The 19,028-nt window shown below is 42.8% G+C and overlaps 1 protein-coding gene across 4 annotated transcripts; it reads left to right on the forward strand.

Annotated features, from left to right (window-relative positions):
* Positions 1-1,554: 1,554 nt before the first annotated feature.
* mtf2 (metal response element binding transcription factor 2) lies at positions 1,555-18,786 on the forward strand. Of its 4 annotated transcripts, none has more exons than XM_072441820.1 (15): positions 1,555-1,783; positions 3,509-3,680; positions 4,494-4,581; positions 7,454-7,564; positions 7,641-7,729; positions 8,618-8,790; positions 10,536-10,631; positions 10,699-10,767; positions 11,239-11,362; positions 12,817-12,884; positions 12,980-13,150; positions 15,194-15,317; positions 15,408-15,460; positions 15,565-15,660; positions 17,225-18,786. In XM_072441820.1, the coding sequence occupies exons 1-15, from the start codon at positions 1,779-1,781 to the stop codon at positions 17,598-17,600; spliced, it is 1,815 nt and encodes a 604-aa protein (XP_072297921.1). In that variant the 5' UTR covers positions 1,555-1,778; the 3' UTR covers positions 17,601-18,786. The 4 variants fall into 4 exon arrangements, with proteins under 4 accessions (XP_072297921.1, XP_072297923.1, XP_072297924.1 ...); XM_072441822.1 differs by having other exon boundaries at positions 4,494-4,575; XM_072441823.1 differs by having other exon boundaries at positions 4,494-4,575; positions 15,197-15,317.
* The last annotated feature ends 242 nt before the right edge of the window (positions 18,787-19,028 follow it).

Raw genomic sequence — 19,028 nt, forward strand, 5'->3', positions numbered from 1 at the left:
CTCGCTGCGGGAGAGCACGCGAAAAGCAGCGGGCGAGGAACGCGTGCCGTTATGGAGGAGCGGCTCGACGGGCGCAGGAAGACGCAGATGACATGTCGCACTTAATCGGGAATGTTCCACTTTCGCTGCGCCTCTGTCCGCCTCCTGCCGCCGCCGCCGCCGCCGCTGCTGCTGCCTGGTCTTTTAAGACGCCAGGCAAACATATCTCAAGCAGGGCAGAAGTGGATTTACGGCGCATGCGCAATCCCACCGCCGCCCCCCCCGGTACACGGTCTGTTCAGGTTTGTTTACGCACGAGATGAAACTGCACACCGCGTGTCAAAGTGCAAACCGCATATAGTGCTGCTTCTTTATCAGAGCAATGTTTCAGTGTTTGCTTACATAGATGAGCACTGTTGTGATAAGTGTAAAGACGTAAAACGTGAAAACAAAAGATTTTCCTTTGGGATTTCAAAATAAGATTATTGAATCTCCCTTTCCCGCTGCCAGGCAACAGAGGACGCTTATGACATCTCCAACTGGGGCTGTGCCAAAAATGGTCATTGAACAAAAGTCTTGTGAATTGATGGATTGACACAAGCATAATGTTGATAGAAGATCTAAACACGCCATTTTGGACCAGACGCCAACACTTGTTTATTATTAATAAGATAAGGTGCGTAGAAAAACAGTGATGACTGGGGTGGTATAGGCTGGCGTATTGCACAAGTGGAATAGTTATCACTGGAAACTGAGAAAAGAAACTTTTAGACAAATTAAAACAGGTTTTAATGAGTACACTTATACAATTGGAGAGGCTGACATTTGTTTTTATTGTATGCTTTATCGTATGCCTAATGTTATAATTCATATGGCTATTTCATCGTAATTATATCTGCTACATTTACTTATCTGAATTAATTGTATGAGTACGATAAAGCGGTCTTGTTCTCAATTGTATCGTAAATAGAAGTAGGTGTCACTGGTGAACGCAGTCACCATAGGAGGACGCTAGAGCTACAGGAGGTCCAGCGCTGCGTCTGCTCCGCAAAGCACTTTTTGAACGCACATTCACTTTATTTTGAAAGAACATTTGAATTATTGAATAAAACCTTTTAATTTTTAACCACATTTCACCCATCTGGGAAATAAAGCCTTGCGTTTATAATCTGCGCATATTTTATCAAAAGTGTGTCCGATTCCTTAGCAGACCAAACCTAGATCAGTCCCAGGAATGTAACTTCCGGAAGTATCAGTAAAGAGCCGAGATAGCTTTATTTTATCTTTCATAAGCGGATATATTCATACGCAGCATACAGTACAGTAGTAATATATATATTTTAGACAAGGTCATATTCAAGACAATGTAACGTTTGAAATGTAGATAGTGTGTAGAGGTCTTTAGCGGCCTCTAGAAAGACACTTTATCATAATGTACTAACCGACACAAGTTTTAAAACAGATACATATATCTAAAACCCCTCTTTTTTCTTTAAAAGGGGCGTACATGTTGTGCTCCGTGACGCCCTTCCTACAGATTCAAATGTTTGAAAAAAGAAGTGGGACGACTGCAGCGCCGCTTCCCAGAATGCACTCGCCGAGCACCAGCGGGAAACCAAAATGGCGAATGCACAGGGTCAATATGAACCGTTTGTTATTTTCTGATCCGAGCATGAGCCCCCCGCGGTTCTCCGGCGCACTTTGGCGATAGTTGCGACTGCTAAAGCGCCGGGAGAAATACACCCACGACCTCCTTATTTGTTTTGTTCCGTGTGTGTGAGAAGAAGCGGATCAGCCCAATGAGGTATTGTTGTCATGTTTTGTCTGACTCCGATCATGGGGGTGTGGGTCCACCTCACCGGGGCTTCATGCTAGCCGTCAAGCTACCGCATTAGCATTCACTGCGTTTCATTCCAAATGGGTTTGGAATAATCGGTGTAGCACTTTATCTGCCTTTGTGCAACATATAGCGCTCTAATAATACACATGACTTACAAAAAAAACGATCGAATTCCATTTTAATTGCCGGTTAATGTTCACATTTTTGACAGAGCAATAAAGTGACGTCAAATATGCGTTTTATTAACCGCGTCATCGTTGGCAAATGTGGTCTCGTCGTTTGAAAAAGCCATTCAAGGAGGAATATTAAGCTAAATCAATTTCAGTGAGTTTCCCCCCAGCGTTTCCTCATCATTGTCTTACTCAAAGTTGTAATTCAATTGATTCCTGCATGTTTGAGTTAATCCTGGATTGTCCTGTAACTTGATGACAATGTGCAAATTTTTTACCCTGTTTTCACCTACCCCCTAACCCCGCCCCCAGATCCCTGTGCTTAGTTGAGAGTATTTTCAACTGAAGACCTGTTGGGGTGTAAAATGTTATGTAGCAACAATAAAAAACATGACAAACTGCTGTTTTAGAAAAAAATCAGTTGTATCGTCTGAAAAAGAAAACGTTTCGACTCCCATCATATAGTCATGAGAAAAACTTTTTGTTTTTCTAAAAAACGAGTCCAGACAATACAACTTAAATTTGTCTCTTAAACTTAAATGAGGGATTACATGAAATGTCCCTGTGAAGAGGTTTATCAGTGCTGCAGCTTTGAACAGGAAGTCAATGGACCCGTTTCTATTAAATTGTTTTAGATACATTTTACAAAGAGTGAAATGTAAAATGATGATTTACCTATGGTTTAGTTTTATACCCAATACCTGTAAAAGCAAAATATGTGTCCTTTAAAATACAGATGTAACAGTTGGTACTGGTAGTAATTACCCGTAGTTAGTAATCCTAGTAGTACATAATCCTTACCAGATCTCGGCTAATCTCAATTTATCTTTCATTTGTTTGATTTTTTGCCCAGGAATAATGTACTAAGATGAATTAAAGTTGTTTTTCTGTGCTGTATGTTAAATGAACTCACAATCTCACTCACAATTTTTTATTTTTTTTTTTATTGAATCTTTTGCCATGAATGCAGTATGTACTCAGTCTAGTTAGCTGTTTATGGACATTATCACCTGTTGTTTCAGGGGGTTTTAAGCAGTGAGGAAAATACACTGCTAAATTGTTTACTTTAGTGCACAGAAGGGCATCTGACACAGCCTTTGAAAAAAAAAAAAAAGCAACTTAATGCCCCCCCCAAATAAAAAATGCTATCCAAATTTGCTACAGAAAGTGAAGTGAATTTGGCAACTCTGAGGGAGATGGGGTGAGAATACAAGAAGATAGATGTCGGAAATCATGGGATTCTTCCATTAGTGTATATTTCAATCTTCTCTCTGTTAGGGCTCTTACAGTTGTTTACAGTGCACATAACACGTAACATAAACATACATCACATCTAATAGCAAATTTGATTTTTTTTTCCCTCAATTTGTTCATCCCTACACACGATGATAAATATCAGGTTATTTAGGTTGTATAGAACTGTGTTATTTGGGCCTGCGTTTCTATACAAATAGTGAGGATGCCATTAACATTGGCCTTTATGCCTTTATAACTTCATATCGGTGTATGTTATCTGCAGAGACTCCGGCGTTGTGGACCACCTTGCCCTCCATCAGCACTCGCCAGTGTCCCATGGGCAGCAGGGGCCTCGGTCCCTGTCCCCACATGAGTATGGAGACAGGTTCTCCGAGGGACAGGACGTTCTCGCCCGCTGGACTGATGGACTCTTCTACCTGGGGACTGTTACAAAGGTCAGTTACAAAGGCGTCACATGTAGAGTTTACACCAAAGTAAGGAGGAACCATTCACCAATATGCAACTATAATACACACACATTACTACTGCAATTAGAAATGAGATTTATTTACTATTCACAACACTTTTGAAACCACACATCCAGGAGCAATCTTTTTAAATTAAATCATTTTATGCCTTTAAATGATTTTGAAACACTGGTCTAGGACTACCCGCAGTGCCGATGCACTTGTTTTATATAAATGTATCTCATATTGAATTTTTTAATTGTGTTTTAAAATCCTGTGTGTGTTGTTTATCTTATGTTGTGTTTTAACCGGAACCGGTTTTCTCATTGGGTTTTCCCTGTATAGATAAATAAAATCAATGCATTTTTTATTGAAGTGAAGACTAGATTATGCCCTGTACAAAAATCACATGCATTTTTGAAAAGCAACAATTTATTTTTAAATAATTACATCTTTAAATCATATTCTGGACTACTACAGACTTAAAACACACACTTTGTTATATCAAAATACAGTGGTATTATTCAAAAAAGAATAAATCATTTCTTATATATATATTTTTTTACTAATAATACAATTCATTTGTAAATGTACAACAGAAATGGTCGTGTGACTAGTCGACTAATCAATAAAATAATCGCTGACTTGACTGCTTCTACAATAATTGTTAGTTGCTGCTTTATTTAAAAAAATATATAGTGGTTTGTAGATGTCTAATAACAAAACCGGTGCTGTCCACAAAAATTGCTTCTTGATGGTAACTAAAATGACACTGACTATATTCTCTCCCTTCACTTTCAGATTGACCATGAAAAGCAGCGGTGTTTCGTGGTGTTTGAAGATCGCTCCAAGTCCTGGGTGCTCTGGAAGGACATCCAGACAGGTATGGGTATGTATTCTCTGTCTAACCTTATCATCCACATACTGATACACTGACTTAGAGATATTCCATAGGCTTATCTTATTCTAGGCCATTGCAGTTATTGGTCGTTCTCGGTTGGTAATCAATGCTCCATGACTGTTGCACCGTCCACACCCAGGTCTGGTCCTATCTGCTCGTTGTTGTGCCTGGCAGTTTACAGTTGAGAACCTGTCCGCACATGCCGTCCAATAGGAAGAAGAAACGAGAAATCCATGTTCTCATTGAATTTTTATGCAGAATTTGAACAATATTTCAGTAATTTTGTTTTATCATGTAATACTTTAGTTGCTGCGAATGTTTCTAAACTTTGACTTAGGCTTTTTTTTACCCTAATATGACAGAAGAAATTTACCCTAAAAGCAGATCAACTCCAGCACGTCTGCCACATACAAGAATATATATAGGTAGATGTGTAAATAGACATGAGTCCATTTTTGACAGATGCTGCAGTGGCAAGAATGAACTTCAGCTAGCAATAATGTTTTTATTAACAGGTGAATGTAATGTTTGGTATTTTCGCCTCATGACGCGGCTGTGGAGGCAATTGCTAAATACTGAAGTGAGAAAGCGTGTGAGAGAGGAGCGCAGGACCACGAGCAGAGAGGAGCGCAGGACCACGAGCAGAGAGGAGCGCAGGACCACGAGCGGAGAGGGGAGCGCAGGACCACGAGCGGAGAGGGGAGCGCGGGACCACGAGCGGAGAGGGGAGCGCGGGACCACGAGCGGAGAGGGGAGCGCGGGACCACGAGCGGAGAGGGGAGCGCGGGACCACGAGCGGAGAGGGGAGCGCGGGACCACGAGCGGAGAGGGGAGCGCGGGACCACGAGCGGAGAGGGGAGCGCGGGACCACGAGCGGAGAGGGGAGCGCGGGACCACGAGCGGAGAGGGGAGCGCGGGACCACGAGTGGAGAGGGGAGCGCGGGACCACGAGGGGAGAGGGGAGCGCGAGAGGGGAGCGCGAGAGCGGAGAGCGGGAGCGGAGAGGGGAGCGCGGGAGCGGAGAGGGGAGCGCGGGAGCGGAGAGGGGAGCGCGGGAGCGGAGAGGGGAGCGCAGGAGAGGGGAGGGGAGAGGGGAGCGCAGGAGCGGAGAGGGGAGCGCAGGAGAGGGGAGCGGAGAGGGGAGCGCAGGAGCGGAGAGGGGAGCGCAGGAGCGGAGAGGGGAGCGCAGGAGCGGAGAGGGGAGCGCAGGAGCGGAGAGGGGAGCGCAGGAGCGGAGAGGGGAGCGCAGGAGCGGAGAGGGGAGCGCAGGAGCGGAGAGGGGAGCGCAGGAGCGGAGAGGGGAGCGCAGGAGCGGAGAGGGGAGCGCAGGAGAGGGGAGCGCAGGAGCGGAGAGGGGAGCGCAGGAGCGGAGAGGGGAGCGCAGGAGCGGAGAGGGGAGCGCAGGAGCGGAGAGGGGAGCGCAGGACCAGGAGCGGAGAGGGGAGCGCAGGACCAGGAGCGGAGAGGGGAGCGCAGGACCACGAGCGCAGGAGCGGAGAGGGGAGCGCAGGACCACGAGCGCAGGAGCGGAGAGGGGAGCGCAGGACCACGAGCGCAGGAGCGGGGAGAGGGGCGCAGGACCACGAGCGGGGAGAGGGGCGCGGGGAGAGGAGCGGGGAGAGGGGCGCAGGACGAGGAGCGGGGAGAGGGGCGCAGGACGAGGAGCGGGGAGAGGGGCGAGGGGCGCAGGACGAGGAGCGGAGAGGGGAGAGGAGCGCAGGACGAGGAGCGGAGAGGGGAGAGGAGCGCAGGACGAGGAGCGGAGAGGGGAGAGGAGCGCAGGACGAGGAGCGGAGAGGGGAGAGGAGCGCAGGACGAGGAGCGGAGAGGGGAGAGGAGCGCAGGACGAGGAGCGGAGAGGGGAGAGGAGCGCAGGACGAGGAGCGGAGAGGGGAGAGGAGCGCAGGACGAGGAGCGCAGGACGAGGAGCGCAGGACGAGGAGCGGAGAGGGGAGAGGAGCGCAGGACGAGGAGGGGAGAGGAGCGGAGAGGAGCGCAGGACGAGGAGGGGAGAGGAGCGGAGAGGAGCGCAGGACGAGGAGCGGAGAGGAGCGCAGGACGAGGAGGGGAGAGGAGCGCAGGACGAGGAGGGGAGAGGAGCGGAGAGGAGCGCAGGACGAGGAGGGGAGAGGAGCGGAGAGGAGCGCAGGACGAGGAGCGGAGAGGTGAGAGGAGCGCAGGACGAGGAGCGGAGAGGGGAGAGGAGCGCAGAGCAGAGAGGAGAGGGGAGAGGAGCGGAGAGGAGCGCAGGACGAGGAGGGGAGAGGAGCGGAGAGGAGCGCAGGACGAGGAGCGGAGAGGTGAGAGGAGCGCAGGACGAGGAGCGGAGAGGGGAGAGGAGCGCAGAGCAGAGAGGAGAGGGGAGCGCGAGCGCCACAGGACCACGAGCGGGGAGAGGAGCGCAGGACGAGGAGCCGAGAGGGGAGAGGAGCGCAGGACGAGGAGCCGAGAGGGGAGAGGAGCGCAGAGCAGAGAGGAGCGCAGGACCACGAGCAGAGACTATTGGAGGAGAGGAGTCACATACCCAGTCAGATGAGGCGTGTCACTGTACAAACTGTGTTACCCATTAAACATTTCAGTTATCATATTCCATTTCATACCAATGCTATTGCCTGATTGTGATTTAAAAACCCTTTATTAATTGCCAGACGCATTCTTGACGCACGTGGTCACTGTAAATTGTAGATGCGCGTCCTAGGTAACAGAGTTGGTCTAGATGTCGGCGTAATGTGTCTGACATTCGGCCCTAATATTGAGCAGCCCTAGAATAATTCCACGTATACACGCACAGATGACACTTTTACACTAGCAGCAATAGCAGTTTAACAGTATTTATTCACCAGCGCTGTCCCATTTTCAGGCGACGAAGACGACGAGGACGAGGAAGATGAGGACATCGTGTGCTCCATTTGTCAGGATGAAACCTCCGAAGAGCCAAACGAGATAGTCATTTGTGACCAGTGTGGACAAGGTGCGGTCCCCCCCTCCCCGTTATCCCCATCACGTTGATCTAGTGTTTACCTTCCATGTTCTGTTGTGTTACTAAGGTTACCATCAGCTGTGCCACACGCCCATTATTGACGCCGCTGTCATCGACTCTGACGCCAAATGGCTCTGCTCTGAGTGCTTATCCAAGGTACACAGTCGACAGAATCGTTAGTTTAGGTGTGAAAACTATTGGAGTGTAATCCACTTTTCATCTGACTATATGAGCTGGGGTGAGGACTATGAAAAAATAGTTTTTTAGGAAGAGGAGTAGTAGTATATTTGACTTACTATTACAAATAGCTTTAAAGTAGACTGCTGTGAATCGCTCTAAACAGCATGGTGCTCTAGTCTACTGTGATTCTCTCTTAAAGGGGTTGTACCTGACGTTTACAGTTTTTACGTGACAAACAGAACTAGTTTATTTACCTGATGTTTTTTTTTTTGCATGTAATAAAGTATAATCTGTTTTGACCCAGCACAGATATATTGTAAAAGCGTCTGTCTGGGTGAAAATGAGACCCCGGCGCTTTCTCTGTCTGATTATAGAGCGTTTTATCCTCGAGAAGCAAGGGAAATACACCGCTAGCATGCTAATGTCTGTAAAGCTAACAGAAACAGCAAAACTGACTGTGAAAAGTGCTCATGAACCGATTGCTGCAAATATGTGGGATGCTTGGAATGCATTTAAGTAATTGAGCGATGCATGATGTCATTTGAAAACAGTAAAAATCAGATTCAGGCCCTTTTTTAAGACGTAAGAAAAGTCGTACTATTACTAATTAATCAGATATACTTTCTGAAATGCACTAGAACCTGAACCCGTCCTCCTTTCCCACATTCAGATTTATGTTAAAACACTGGATGAGGTTCGTAACACATTCAGGAGGGATGGTTTCTATTTACTGATCAGACAAACGAGGTTAATGTTTAAACAGCCACCTTTTCACTACGCTCTAGTTTGCAGCCGTAACTTTTAAATACAACTTTTTAATTGTAATTGGGCACACGTTTGTGGATTCCTGTTGTGCTGTTGCAGAGGGCGGGCTCCCATCGCAGAGTGGCCACGCGCTATCATGACCCCGAGCCTGTGGAGATGGAGAACTCCAGCCTGCGTCTGTCTTTTCCATACGACTCCAATGAGCTGGTGTGGAACCCAGGCCACAAGACCAACATGCAGCAGTGTTACTGTTACTGCGGCGGTCAGGGAGAGTAAGTGCAACACCGAACACCCCTTTGCCAGAGCACGTGCAGCCATTTTTGCACTGTCCAGAACATTATGTCATAAATGGTACAAATGTTTCCCCTTCTGTTGGGTCGTACAGTGACATGACTGTGGGTTGGGGAGGGAAACGGCCCAACAGAACATTCTAGAATCCCTGTAGTTTAAAACTGAGCTGTCGGAATTCTATCCTATTCACTCAAAACAAAAAAATAAAGATGAAATGGTATTGATGATATTTCTTTTTAAAACATCTGACATTATGATATCCATTTAAAGTGAATTTGACCTTTTATAATACTGTTTAATGTGATTGCTACATTAGTATCTGATATGAATCAGTGCTGTCTCCATAATCAAACCGCAAACTAAGCAATAAGCTTGAAACCGATTTTGATACCACAATGAGTATTAATAACAGTTTTTTAGACAATGAAATGTAATTTTCAACACTAAATAATAGGGCTGCAACTATCGATTATTTTAGTCATGGAATAATCTATCCATTATTGTCTTCGATTAATCGAGTAATCTGTTGTGTACTTTTGATAAGCCATTTTTTAAAAGCACATTAAAAGCAACTTTTTTTTTTATAAATAAACGTTATAGTTCATAGTAATAAACAAACAACAAAAACGGGTTTCTGCTTAAAATTAAACCTTTTTTTATTCTTAAGTTCTCATAAGTTTGTCCCCAAAACGGCAACATTTCACTTCTCCAGTCCAAACTTAGAATAAACATATAAAGGACTAATTAGCTTTTCACAGACTGTAAACAGTTATAGTAGTTATGAATTAATTTGCGTTTCTGTCACATAACTTAAAGGTGCCATAACATGCTTTTTTCACGTTTCGTAGTCTATCCTAAGTGTATAATTGATAATAATAAGGGTTGTGCAACCTCCTTAACATAATGGTTAAGAAATATCACCCAGACTTTGGACCCCCTCATCAACCCGGGGGGGGATGGTGACGCGTGCTTGCCCTTATGACGCGGTCTTGCCTCACCGCCCGTCAGTTTGGAGATTCGAGGAAAGGAGATAGTCTGTACTATAGCTAAACACTGCGGGAATCAATCAAAAAAACACTCTGGGTACATATATGAAGCACAAATAGCAATGTAAGAAGGTTAAAAGCTCTGAAAAGTCGATTTTGCATGTTATGGGACCTTTTAAAATAAGAAACTTGTTTGTAAAACTTTATGTTGAGTGAGACCAGTGATCCTGGTGCATTAGCGCTGTGTGCCGTTCACTTTAGCCTCCGTGTCTTCGTCCCAGAGTTTCTGTTTCATAATCGTGGCCCTCTGGCTCTTTCACACAACTAAACTCTGTTTCCAGTCACACTCGTGAGTTTAAAACGCACCGCTCTCTCCTCTGTTGTGCTTTAGTTGCTGCATGTGACACAAAAGCGCCACAAGTCGTTCCAGGCCCTCTGCGAGCCACAGATTAATGCGGGTTTAATTCAATATGTGAATTAAACAAAGCCTTTTTGTAATCAAATTACTGGATCTATCCAGCCCTACTGAATCATATTGCTTTTGTTATGTCACCATGAGGTTTTACACTAGTTCTGGTAAAGCTCAAGATCATTCTAAAACTGTTGAGGAAAGCTCTAATTTTGTTCTGTTGATGTGAAATTTATTTTTTACTGTTTCAGACGAGTTTCTAGTTTTTATTATCTGGAGTTTAGATACATTTGCAGCTCTAGTTCATACGTGTCCGTTCTGTTTCCTGTAGCTGGTACCTGAAGATGATGCAGTGCAGCCGGTGTCTGCAGTGGTTCCACGAGGACTGTCTCCACAGTTTACAAATGCCTATGCTCTATGGAGACAGGTGAGCTTTACATTATAAAATAAAGTGTTGTTTTTAGTGGTATTCATGTTATTTTCCTTTTCTGCAGGTTTTATCTGTTTGTGTGCTCTGTTTGTAATCGTGGACCAGAGTACCTCACTCGGCTGCCTCTGACGTGGTAAACTATCAAGCTCTTTTTAATCATTTAATAATAGTTTGCGGTTTAATAAATGGTGTACTCTTGCGTAGCCTTACGATTTGAGGTGGGCAGTAGATCATAATACTTACTGTAGATTATATTGAGAATACTGTTTTGAAGAAATGCTAGATTTGAATATAGAACATACTACAGTTTATAAATAAATACATAGAAGTTGCTTGTAAACTTTCACATAAGGCTATAGGGAAGGGTCTGCACTTTTGTGTGATTTAATTTGACAGACATCGCATTCATCTGATAATTAAACCTAAACTAATATGTTTACAGACATGTTTTAACACATTTCTGTTTGATTAACATTTGTTTTCATGATACTCTTTAAAAAAAAAAAACTAATGAGTTTTATTTTGACAGTACCTCCCAGCCCTGGCCTTATGATTGGGTTTCTTCTCTGATTCATAATAACGTTACGTGTGCGTTTTTCTGCAGGGAGGATGTGACTCACCTCAGCCTGTACAACCTTAGTGTCATCCACAAAAAGAAGTATTTTGACTCAGAGCTGGACTTGATGGTGTACATCAACGACAACTGGGATCTGCTGCAGCTCGGAGAGGTAAGCACATTTATACATTCTTAGAAATGTATGTCTGGTAGCAGTTATTGTATCATCTTCTTTTACATGATTACAATGCCTTAATCAGGGCAGTCTTAAAAGCAGTTCAGTTTTAAAAAAAAAGTATTAAAATGTTGACTTTTCATATCCTGCTTGCTTGTATTTTTTTGTAGTAATTTTAGATTCTAGACCGAATTTTCTGTCATAATATATTCATGTTAAACTACAGTACTAATATTGCATTAAAATCCACATACAGAAAATTGTCCCATAGCTATATTTTTTTAAAGTTAATCAGATGGCATGAATATATTTTGTATAATATTAGTGATTTAAATAACTTCTTTAAATATAAATCAAGCTTTAAAAAATGTGTTCATTCATTTTCTTGCAACGATGGCATAAAATGTTCTTAAGTTGCATTAAAAAGTAATTAAAAGGTGAGGTCTTAATTTTCACTTGCCCAAACCTGGATCTACTGTATATACATGTGAGTTTTTATGTTCCTCTCGAAAAGCAAGAGAGGGGCTCTGAAGGGGCAAAGTTAATGTCACAAGTATTTCTGTCTGGAATGCCTCTTCCCTCTCTCCCTCTGTCTCTCTCTCCCTCTGTCTCTCTCTCCCTCTGTCTCTCTCTCCCTCTGTCTCTCTCTCCCTCTGTCTCTCTCTCCCTCTGTCTCTCTCTCCCTCTGTCTCTCTCTCCCTCTGTCTCTCTCTCCCTCTCTCCCTCTCTCCCTCTGTCTCTCTCTCCCTCTGTCTCTCTCTCCCTCTGTCTCTCTCTCCCTCTGTCTCTCTCTCCCTCTGTCTCTCTCTCCCTCTGTCTCTCTCTCCCTCTGTCTCTCTCTCCCTCTGTCTCTCTCTCCCTCTGTCTCTCTCTCCCTCTGTCTCCCTCTCTGTCTCCCTCTCTTCCTCTCTCCCTCTCTTCCTCTGCTCTGACAATGTTAGTTTGTGTGCGAACAGGAGGCACAGTAATGTTCTGCTAATTGGGGGCATGTGCGACTAAATCTGTATGTTGATGGGAACTTACTCAGACTTAGACTTGTCAGTTAGGGCTGGGCAATATGATGAAAAATGACTCATACATGTTTTACTCAGATTAATCAATCACAATTTAAATTCATTTTTGAATAAACATGTTTTTCAATATTTTCTGAGCAGTAACCTTTCAGACTTTCATAATTTAATATTTTCTTCCTCAAGTCTGAAGTAAAGTTATTAAAGTGTTTTTTTTTTATTTGAGTTTTCTTTATTTAAACTTCTTTAAGCTCTCAAATTACAGCAGTGAGGTTTTGTATGAATTTGTAGGGTTCAATTCCATTTACCCCACACATGATATAATATGTCCAAAACTTAAATAAAAAGCCTGAATAATGCATAAGGTATGTTTCATAAAACTGTTGTGAACACTGAACTGTACATGTTTGTTTTATCACATGCCTTCTTGTCTGTCTACAGCTGGCTGATACTCCCAGATCAGAGCGATTTGAATATGTTTTGGAAGCGCTCACCAATAATCCCAGCATGTAAGTTTCCGCCTCGAGTGTAGAGCGTCGTATCTCTAATGTCCATTGTGTTCTGTTCTCTCTAACATCCTGATCATCTGCATTGAATGGGGCAGGTTCATGTCCGGTAAAGAGGTGAAGAAAAAGAAGCACTGGTACGGGCTGAGGATCCGCTTCCCCCCCGCGCCTCCCAACGCCGACGAGCCCGCGGGCCGCATGATGGAGAGGGCCTCGCACGAGATCACCATAAAGGGCTGCAAGTCCGCCAAGACCCTGTCCAACTCCAGGTTTGTTACAGTGTTAAGAAATTAAGTCTTTTCTGCTGTTTACGTACAAGTTTATCTTCATTTTTTTTTACATGAAAGCTAATGTAGAAGAGCTGCTCTGTCACACACTGTTAGAACTACAAGAGAAAATGTGGACTTTAGGATATACATTTATGGGCCAAATATAGACACAAACACATGGAGAAGAATCGGGTGGTCCAAATTTTAATTTTCAAGAATGCTAACTGTGGCCATGGGCTGAATGCTAGCACAAGGCTAGCACCACCTGCTGTACTTCAACATCTACAGAACATTTACTTTTACAGTTGTGACTCGACTTGAATTAGTCCTCCAGTCTTTAAAAGAGGGAAAGGTTGCGTTTCCTTTTGAATCAACGGAAAGTTTTAGCCAACTGTATCTATCTGCGGCAAAAGATTTCAAGCGTGATGTACATCTGTTATTTCTTGTCAGTGTTTCCCCCAGGATTTCAGAAGGGCGTAGTGGGATTTAAAAAAAGGGCAAACCTCCCTACATAAAGGGCACATCCGGGGACATCCGGTTCCTAAGGTCTGTTTTAACTCTGTTAAGAGCAGAGAAACCTCTCACAGTCCAGGGCTCAGATTAAGGATTTTCTCTTGTATAGCAGCGTTGCTAAACAATCAGTTCATTTTTTTTTTATTTGCAGAGCAATTTGATAAGTTTCCATTGATGTAACAAGATTATTTATTTCAAATGTATTTGTAAATATTCTATTCAAACAAAAAACTCTTAACAAATGAACTTTCAAACACTTTTTCAAAATTCAAATTAATTACGGCAACACCAAGTCAGATGGCCTTATTTACAACTTTCTTCCATGTCATCATCATCAGATGACTATTTGCATATCTCATTTACATATTAATTGCCTTTATACTCACAAGTTACATATTACCAGACTCGTCATGACGATGAGCTGCTTGTGTCAGAATGACTGACTTCTCTTACGGGTCTGGATTTTTCCAGACACAACACGTCTTGGTTTTGTCCTGGACATGAGTGAGTTTGACCCATTTGAATTCGACATCCTTGGGGTTCTCAGAAGCCTGTTCTAGTCTGAAAACGGGAGAGCGTGAGGAGCCACCAGCGCACGGGACGGAGGGCGACGAGGGGCTTTGACGAGCGCCACATCTCGCTAATCTCACGACAATAACTATGTGTAGGAGGTGGCTCCTCCCGCTCTCCCGTTTTCAGACGTGGCGTGACAGCAGCGGGACCTGGTCAAGTCAACACAGCATCCTACATTGTGTCATGCCGTTGTTGACGATCAATTGACGAGTGATCAGTGCTTTTTTAGGCGCTTTGGTTATACAATTGAACACAATTTTTGTATCACAAAAGCTACTAATCAACAACACTTTCTTCTGACTAATGAATCGCATTTGACAGAAATTACGTTGCATTTTGCGATGAACTGCTTATTCTGAGCTCTGCAGTCTGGAAAAAAGAAATGTAATTGGAATAATGATGCACGAATACTTTTGATCTACAATGATACCTTCTTAGCAGACAACTATATTTTACCAAAAACAAAACCTTCCAGCAGTGGATACTGGAATGAGTAGCACAACTTCTGCCAATCTTCAGTGTACAGTACAAAAATGGCCGAGGGACGAGAGAGAGACTGTGTTCGAGCTCAGAAGAGACGGAAATTTGTGGAGACGAGAGATGATGCGATCCGCAGCGCTCATAAACAAACGCATGTGTAGCAGCGCGGCTGCTGCTAAAAGGGACTAACAGTTGCTTGAGTTCTCAAATTGGCAAAAAATTCTCTATTATTCCTTTTAAAACATAATTTCTGGGATTATATCAACAACCCCAGGCTTAATTTGATAAGATTTTATCGATTTCTTGGTCCTTTTGGGATTTTTAAGGTATCTGCCGCTACGCACAGCAGATAAATTAAGGGCAGTGTTGCGGCTTTTGGTTGATTCAGGATAAGGGTGTAACGGCCCGCTGCGCTAAATGGGGCTGGGGGAAACACTGCTTGTAAGTCCTGCTAAATTTAACTTGTTTTTGTTTTAGCAGAGACGTCCACTCGTTAACCAACGGCACAGAGAAGAAGAAGAAGAAAAAGAAGAAAAAGAGGAAGCAGGAAAGGCACTGTGTGGAGCCACGGCCCCAGCGCGCCAGCACACACTTGTCCCAGGTGTGTGTGAATTTACTACTACAACATGGACAGAGCTGTACACATACCGTTTTACTACTCTGCACTAATACTTTTACTATTGATGTACAGGAAATGAGAAAGCCTTTAGAGTCCCATTCAAGGGATCGATTCCCTGCTATCAAGTAAGTTAAACAGATTTTGTCCTAAAATGCTGTTGTAAAGACTACTTCCTATTCTAAATGAGTAAATGCTATCATCATAATGCAGTTTGTTTTGTGTTTACCAGGAGTGACCGGCCTTTGTGTCGAACATCAGATGTGGAATCTATAGGAGCTTTGAGCACCTCAGAAACTACCTCAACTAGCATTTCAAGACCATCGAGGTAGGTCTTATGCATAAATGCTCTTGTAGGATCTGCTTGCTCCTCATGTTGTGATTATGGTGCATCCAATTCTTTTAATCCTTGCCTTTAAGAATGCCAGGACAGAGCATTTTATAGAAGCTTTATTACTCATTTCACTTTACTTTATTTCACTGACGTTGGTCATCTGACATTTTACCCTAGATACACATTAGGACTTCCTTATTGTATCACCGACAATATGAATGAAAACAATTTCTTGGAGTGGGAGCAGCCCAGAGTACATAAATCCTGCACACTGCATTCATTCGGACATAAATGACGTTACGACTCTCGAAGCCGGTTTAGTTTGAGTTTGGGCTAAATTCAGGTTTAGTTGGAGCAAACTCCAGACGTTTGGTTTAGTTCAGTGTACATCACCTTAGTAACCGGCTCCACACGGCTCCTACTCTGGACCAGGATGAGATCTGGATTAGAGTTATAAAAAACAATATGGACCAATCGGCTGTGAGCACAGTGACATGTGACACACTCGAACGCAAACATTTGGATCAGGACCTCACTTATTTAAAACAATTTATTTTTTTGATATCCACACTACAATGCACATGTATTTTTGTTTATACGACCTCCAGAGGAAATAAGTTCGACACAGACTAAAAAGCCTTTTTTATGCCGCCGGGGAAATCGGTGCATTGTTGACTGGGTCACATGAACATCGGATATTTTACACAAATCAATCTACGAAGACTTTTCCCTCGCTCTCCATATAAAGTGCCTCTCACAGGTCGGACGACTCATTGAACTAAAATGCAGTTAAGATAAATACAATTGGAATTTTGCTAAAAAATTATCAACATTTTATCCCAGAATAGCAAATTGTTTAGGTTTATAATTTCATTCCCTGTTTGTAACTGATGACATCACACTAGGAAATTACCCAGCAAAACTGGGCAAAAATTCATCTAATGTGACAGTATCTTTTTTATTTGACAGTTCAAAATATGAGAGCACCTTTTTATTTTGTTGAATTAATGTTTGCATACATTTTGCATAAACCTCGACTGGAATGAGTGTCCCTAGTGTGATGTGACTCCTGTAATTTTCTACAGATATCAAAAGATTCAATATCTTCTCCAAAAATACTTGATTGGTGTAAAACTATAATTTATATCTACAACAGGTATAAATACCCCCAAATAAAGTCAAAATTAGAACATTGTAAAAACCTATCATACGCATTTTAAACCGATGGAATTTACGCTGGACCGGAAAGTGAGATCACAACTGCAGTGCAGATACGTGGGGCGGAAAAAGGTTAAAACATAAGGATAATTAGTATAGTCACCAGGCTGTAGAATTGCACTAGTGTGTTGTATGCATATCTTTATATACACAAAGATCTGATCACGTCAGCAGATTATGATAATGAATAAGCCTTATTAATACCATAAACACTTTTCAATAGAGATATATTACAAGACAATACTGAATTGCATTCATCACTGAGGCGTTTAGGCAATCTGAAGCTTGAGATATACTTAAAAACTTGTGTTTATTTTCCGATCCTCTTATTCCTTCACAGCCTTTGTGGTTCCAACAAGACTCGCCCAGCCCCCGTCACGCCTCTTAGCTCTCCGCCGTTAAAAAGGAAGCGTGGTCGTCCCAGGAGATCCGCACCGCCCCCTAACCCTGAGATCCCTGCTCCTCTTAGTGAAGTGGATCCTCTTCCCAGCGCTACAGAGCTGCTCAGCCCCCTGCACAGCCTCCACTCCACGGACATAATCCATGGCATGGACCCAAACAGCCAGATGTCCCATCTCCGGAGCTCCATCAGCAGCTATTTTGGTCCAGCGGGGCGCCTGGCCTGTGGGGAGAGGTACAAAGTGTTGGCCCGCAGAGTCACTCTGGATGGGAGAGTGCAGTACCTGGTGGAGTGGGAAGGAGTCACTGCTTCATAAGACATTTTGCCAACGACTCCCCTCATTTTGTCTGTACCTCGCTATTGCCTTTGGACCGTTCGATCGGGAAGAAATCATCATTGCTTTGGCCACTATTTGCCTTTTTGGACAGCTTCCAATAACTGAACTTAATGACATGCGAACATTCTTTAGCATCTGTCTCTTTTGTTTGTGATGCTAGGTGTTGTGCTGCTGCAAAATGTGTTATTATTTTATATAGAGTTATGCTACATTTATTATTATTATAGCCTTTTACTTTTAATTAGTAAGTGCTTGCACTTAATATTTAGCTTTGAAACAAGGCAGCATTTTGTATCTCAGTCTAAAAGTTCTCACTTCTAAAGCCAATACAAGTCAAGTTCTAAGCAGAGACTTTGTAATTATTTTACGCTATAATCATAGGGATTGAAATTTATTTCATGTTTTAATTTCATTTGCAAAGTTGGCAAAATAAATTTCAGAAGAAAAATAAGTTAAAACTAGGGTTCAATATTATAATCTTTCCCAGATAACGATAGAGTTTGGGTTCAAACGTCAAAAAGCAACCGCTATTTGCTAGATGAATCATAGTGATGTATTATCCAGGACCAAAACGTTAACAAAAGAGCAGTGGAACAACCCAATATCCTGCTTAGTCACTACTGGTGAATTACATTTATCTCACTATAGTGTCAGAATCCTTTTTACATTAACGTCAAGTTTGGAATTTACTTTAGCATCTTAAAATCTTTAAAACCATTCTGCTATCAGAAACTTCTGAGGTCAGATGATCCTGAACTTTATTCTTTTTTTAATTTTTTAATTGCTAATAAACCACCTTGGGACATATTTAGGCATTGTCAAATGCTGACTTAACTATTTAACATCAAAGTATTAATGCTCTGTCAAAAGTGTTCTATCATGCAATTTTTGTTTATTTTCTTGCAAATATTATTTTAATCTCTGGAGGTTATCAAGCAAAGTGGAAAAGTGTTGCTAATGTCTCATTTTGATGTCCTTTTGTTCAGTCCGTGGCATCAGTTTACTTTGTACTGTGACTGACTCAACAGGCTAACCACGCCAAAGAATCATCCATGCAACTCTTTTACATACATTTATTTACAATTGTGCATCGCTGTAGAGATGACAATGATGTTATTTTTGAACCGGTTTTCTACAGAATAAAACATATTTTCAATTGACAAAAGGAGTGTATATTGTGTAATTTTTCTATATATATTTTAAAGGGGACATATGCAGAATCTTTAATGAGCTTTTAACCTTGCTAGTTTAGTCAAAGTTGTATTTTAATTGTTTTTTAATAATCCGATTGTTCTGCAACAGCGGCACGAGTACTCAGAAAAGGCTTGTTTTCTCCTATCCCCGCCCACATCCATGTAATATCTGAAAAATAAAGTCCCAGTGACATATGCAGAGTTTAAAAAAATA

The sequence above is a fragment of the Eucyclogobius newberryi genome, unplaced genomic scaffold (assembly GCF_026437365.1).
Source record: "Eucyclogobius newberryi isolate DKJ021-1_F unplaced genomic scaffold, fEucNew1.0.hap1 SCAF_12, whole genome shotgun sequence".
Lineage (NCBI taxonomy): Eukaryota > Metazoa > Chordata > Actinopteri > Gobiiformes > Gobiidae > Eucyclogobius > Eucyclogobius newberryi.

What these genes read in the sequence shown, in the direction of transcription:
- mtf2 (XM_072441820.1), top strand. An exon ending in ACCTGGGGACTGTTACAAAG is followed by an intron (nt 3,681 to 4,493) that starts GTCAGTTACAAA and finishes CTTCACTTTCAG; the next exon opens with ATTGACCATGAAAAGCAGCG. An exon ending in CCAGCACACACTTGTCCCAG is followed by an intron (nt 15,318 to 15,407) that starts GTGTGTGTGAAT and finishes ATTGATGTACAG; the next exon opens with GAAATGAGAAAGCCTTTAGA.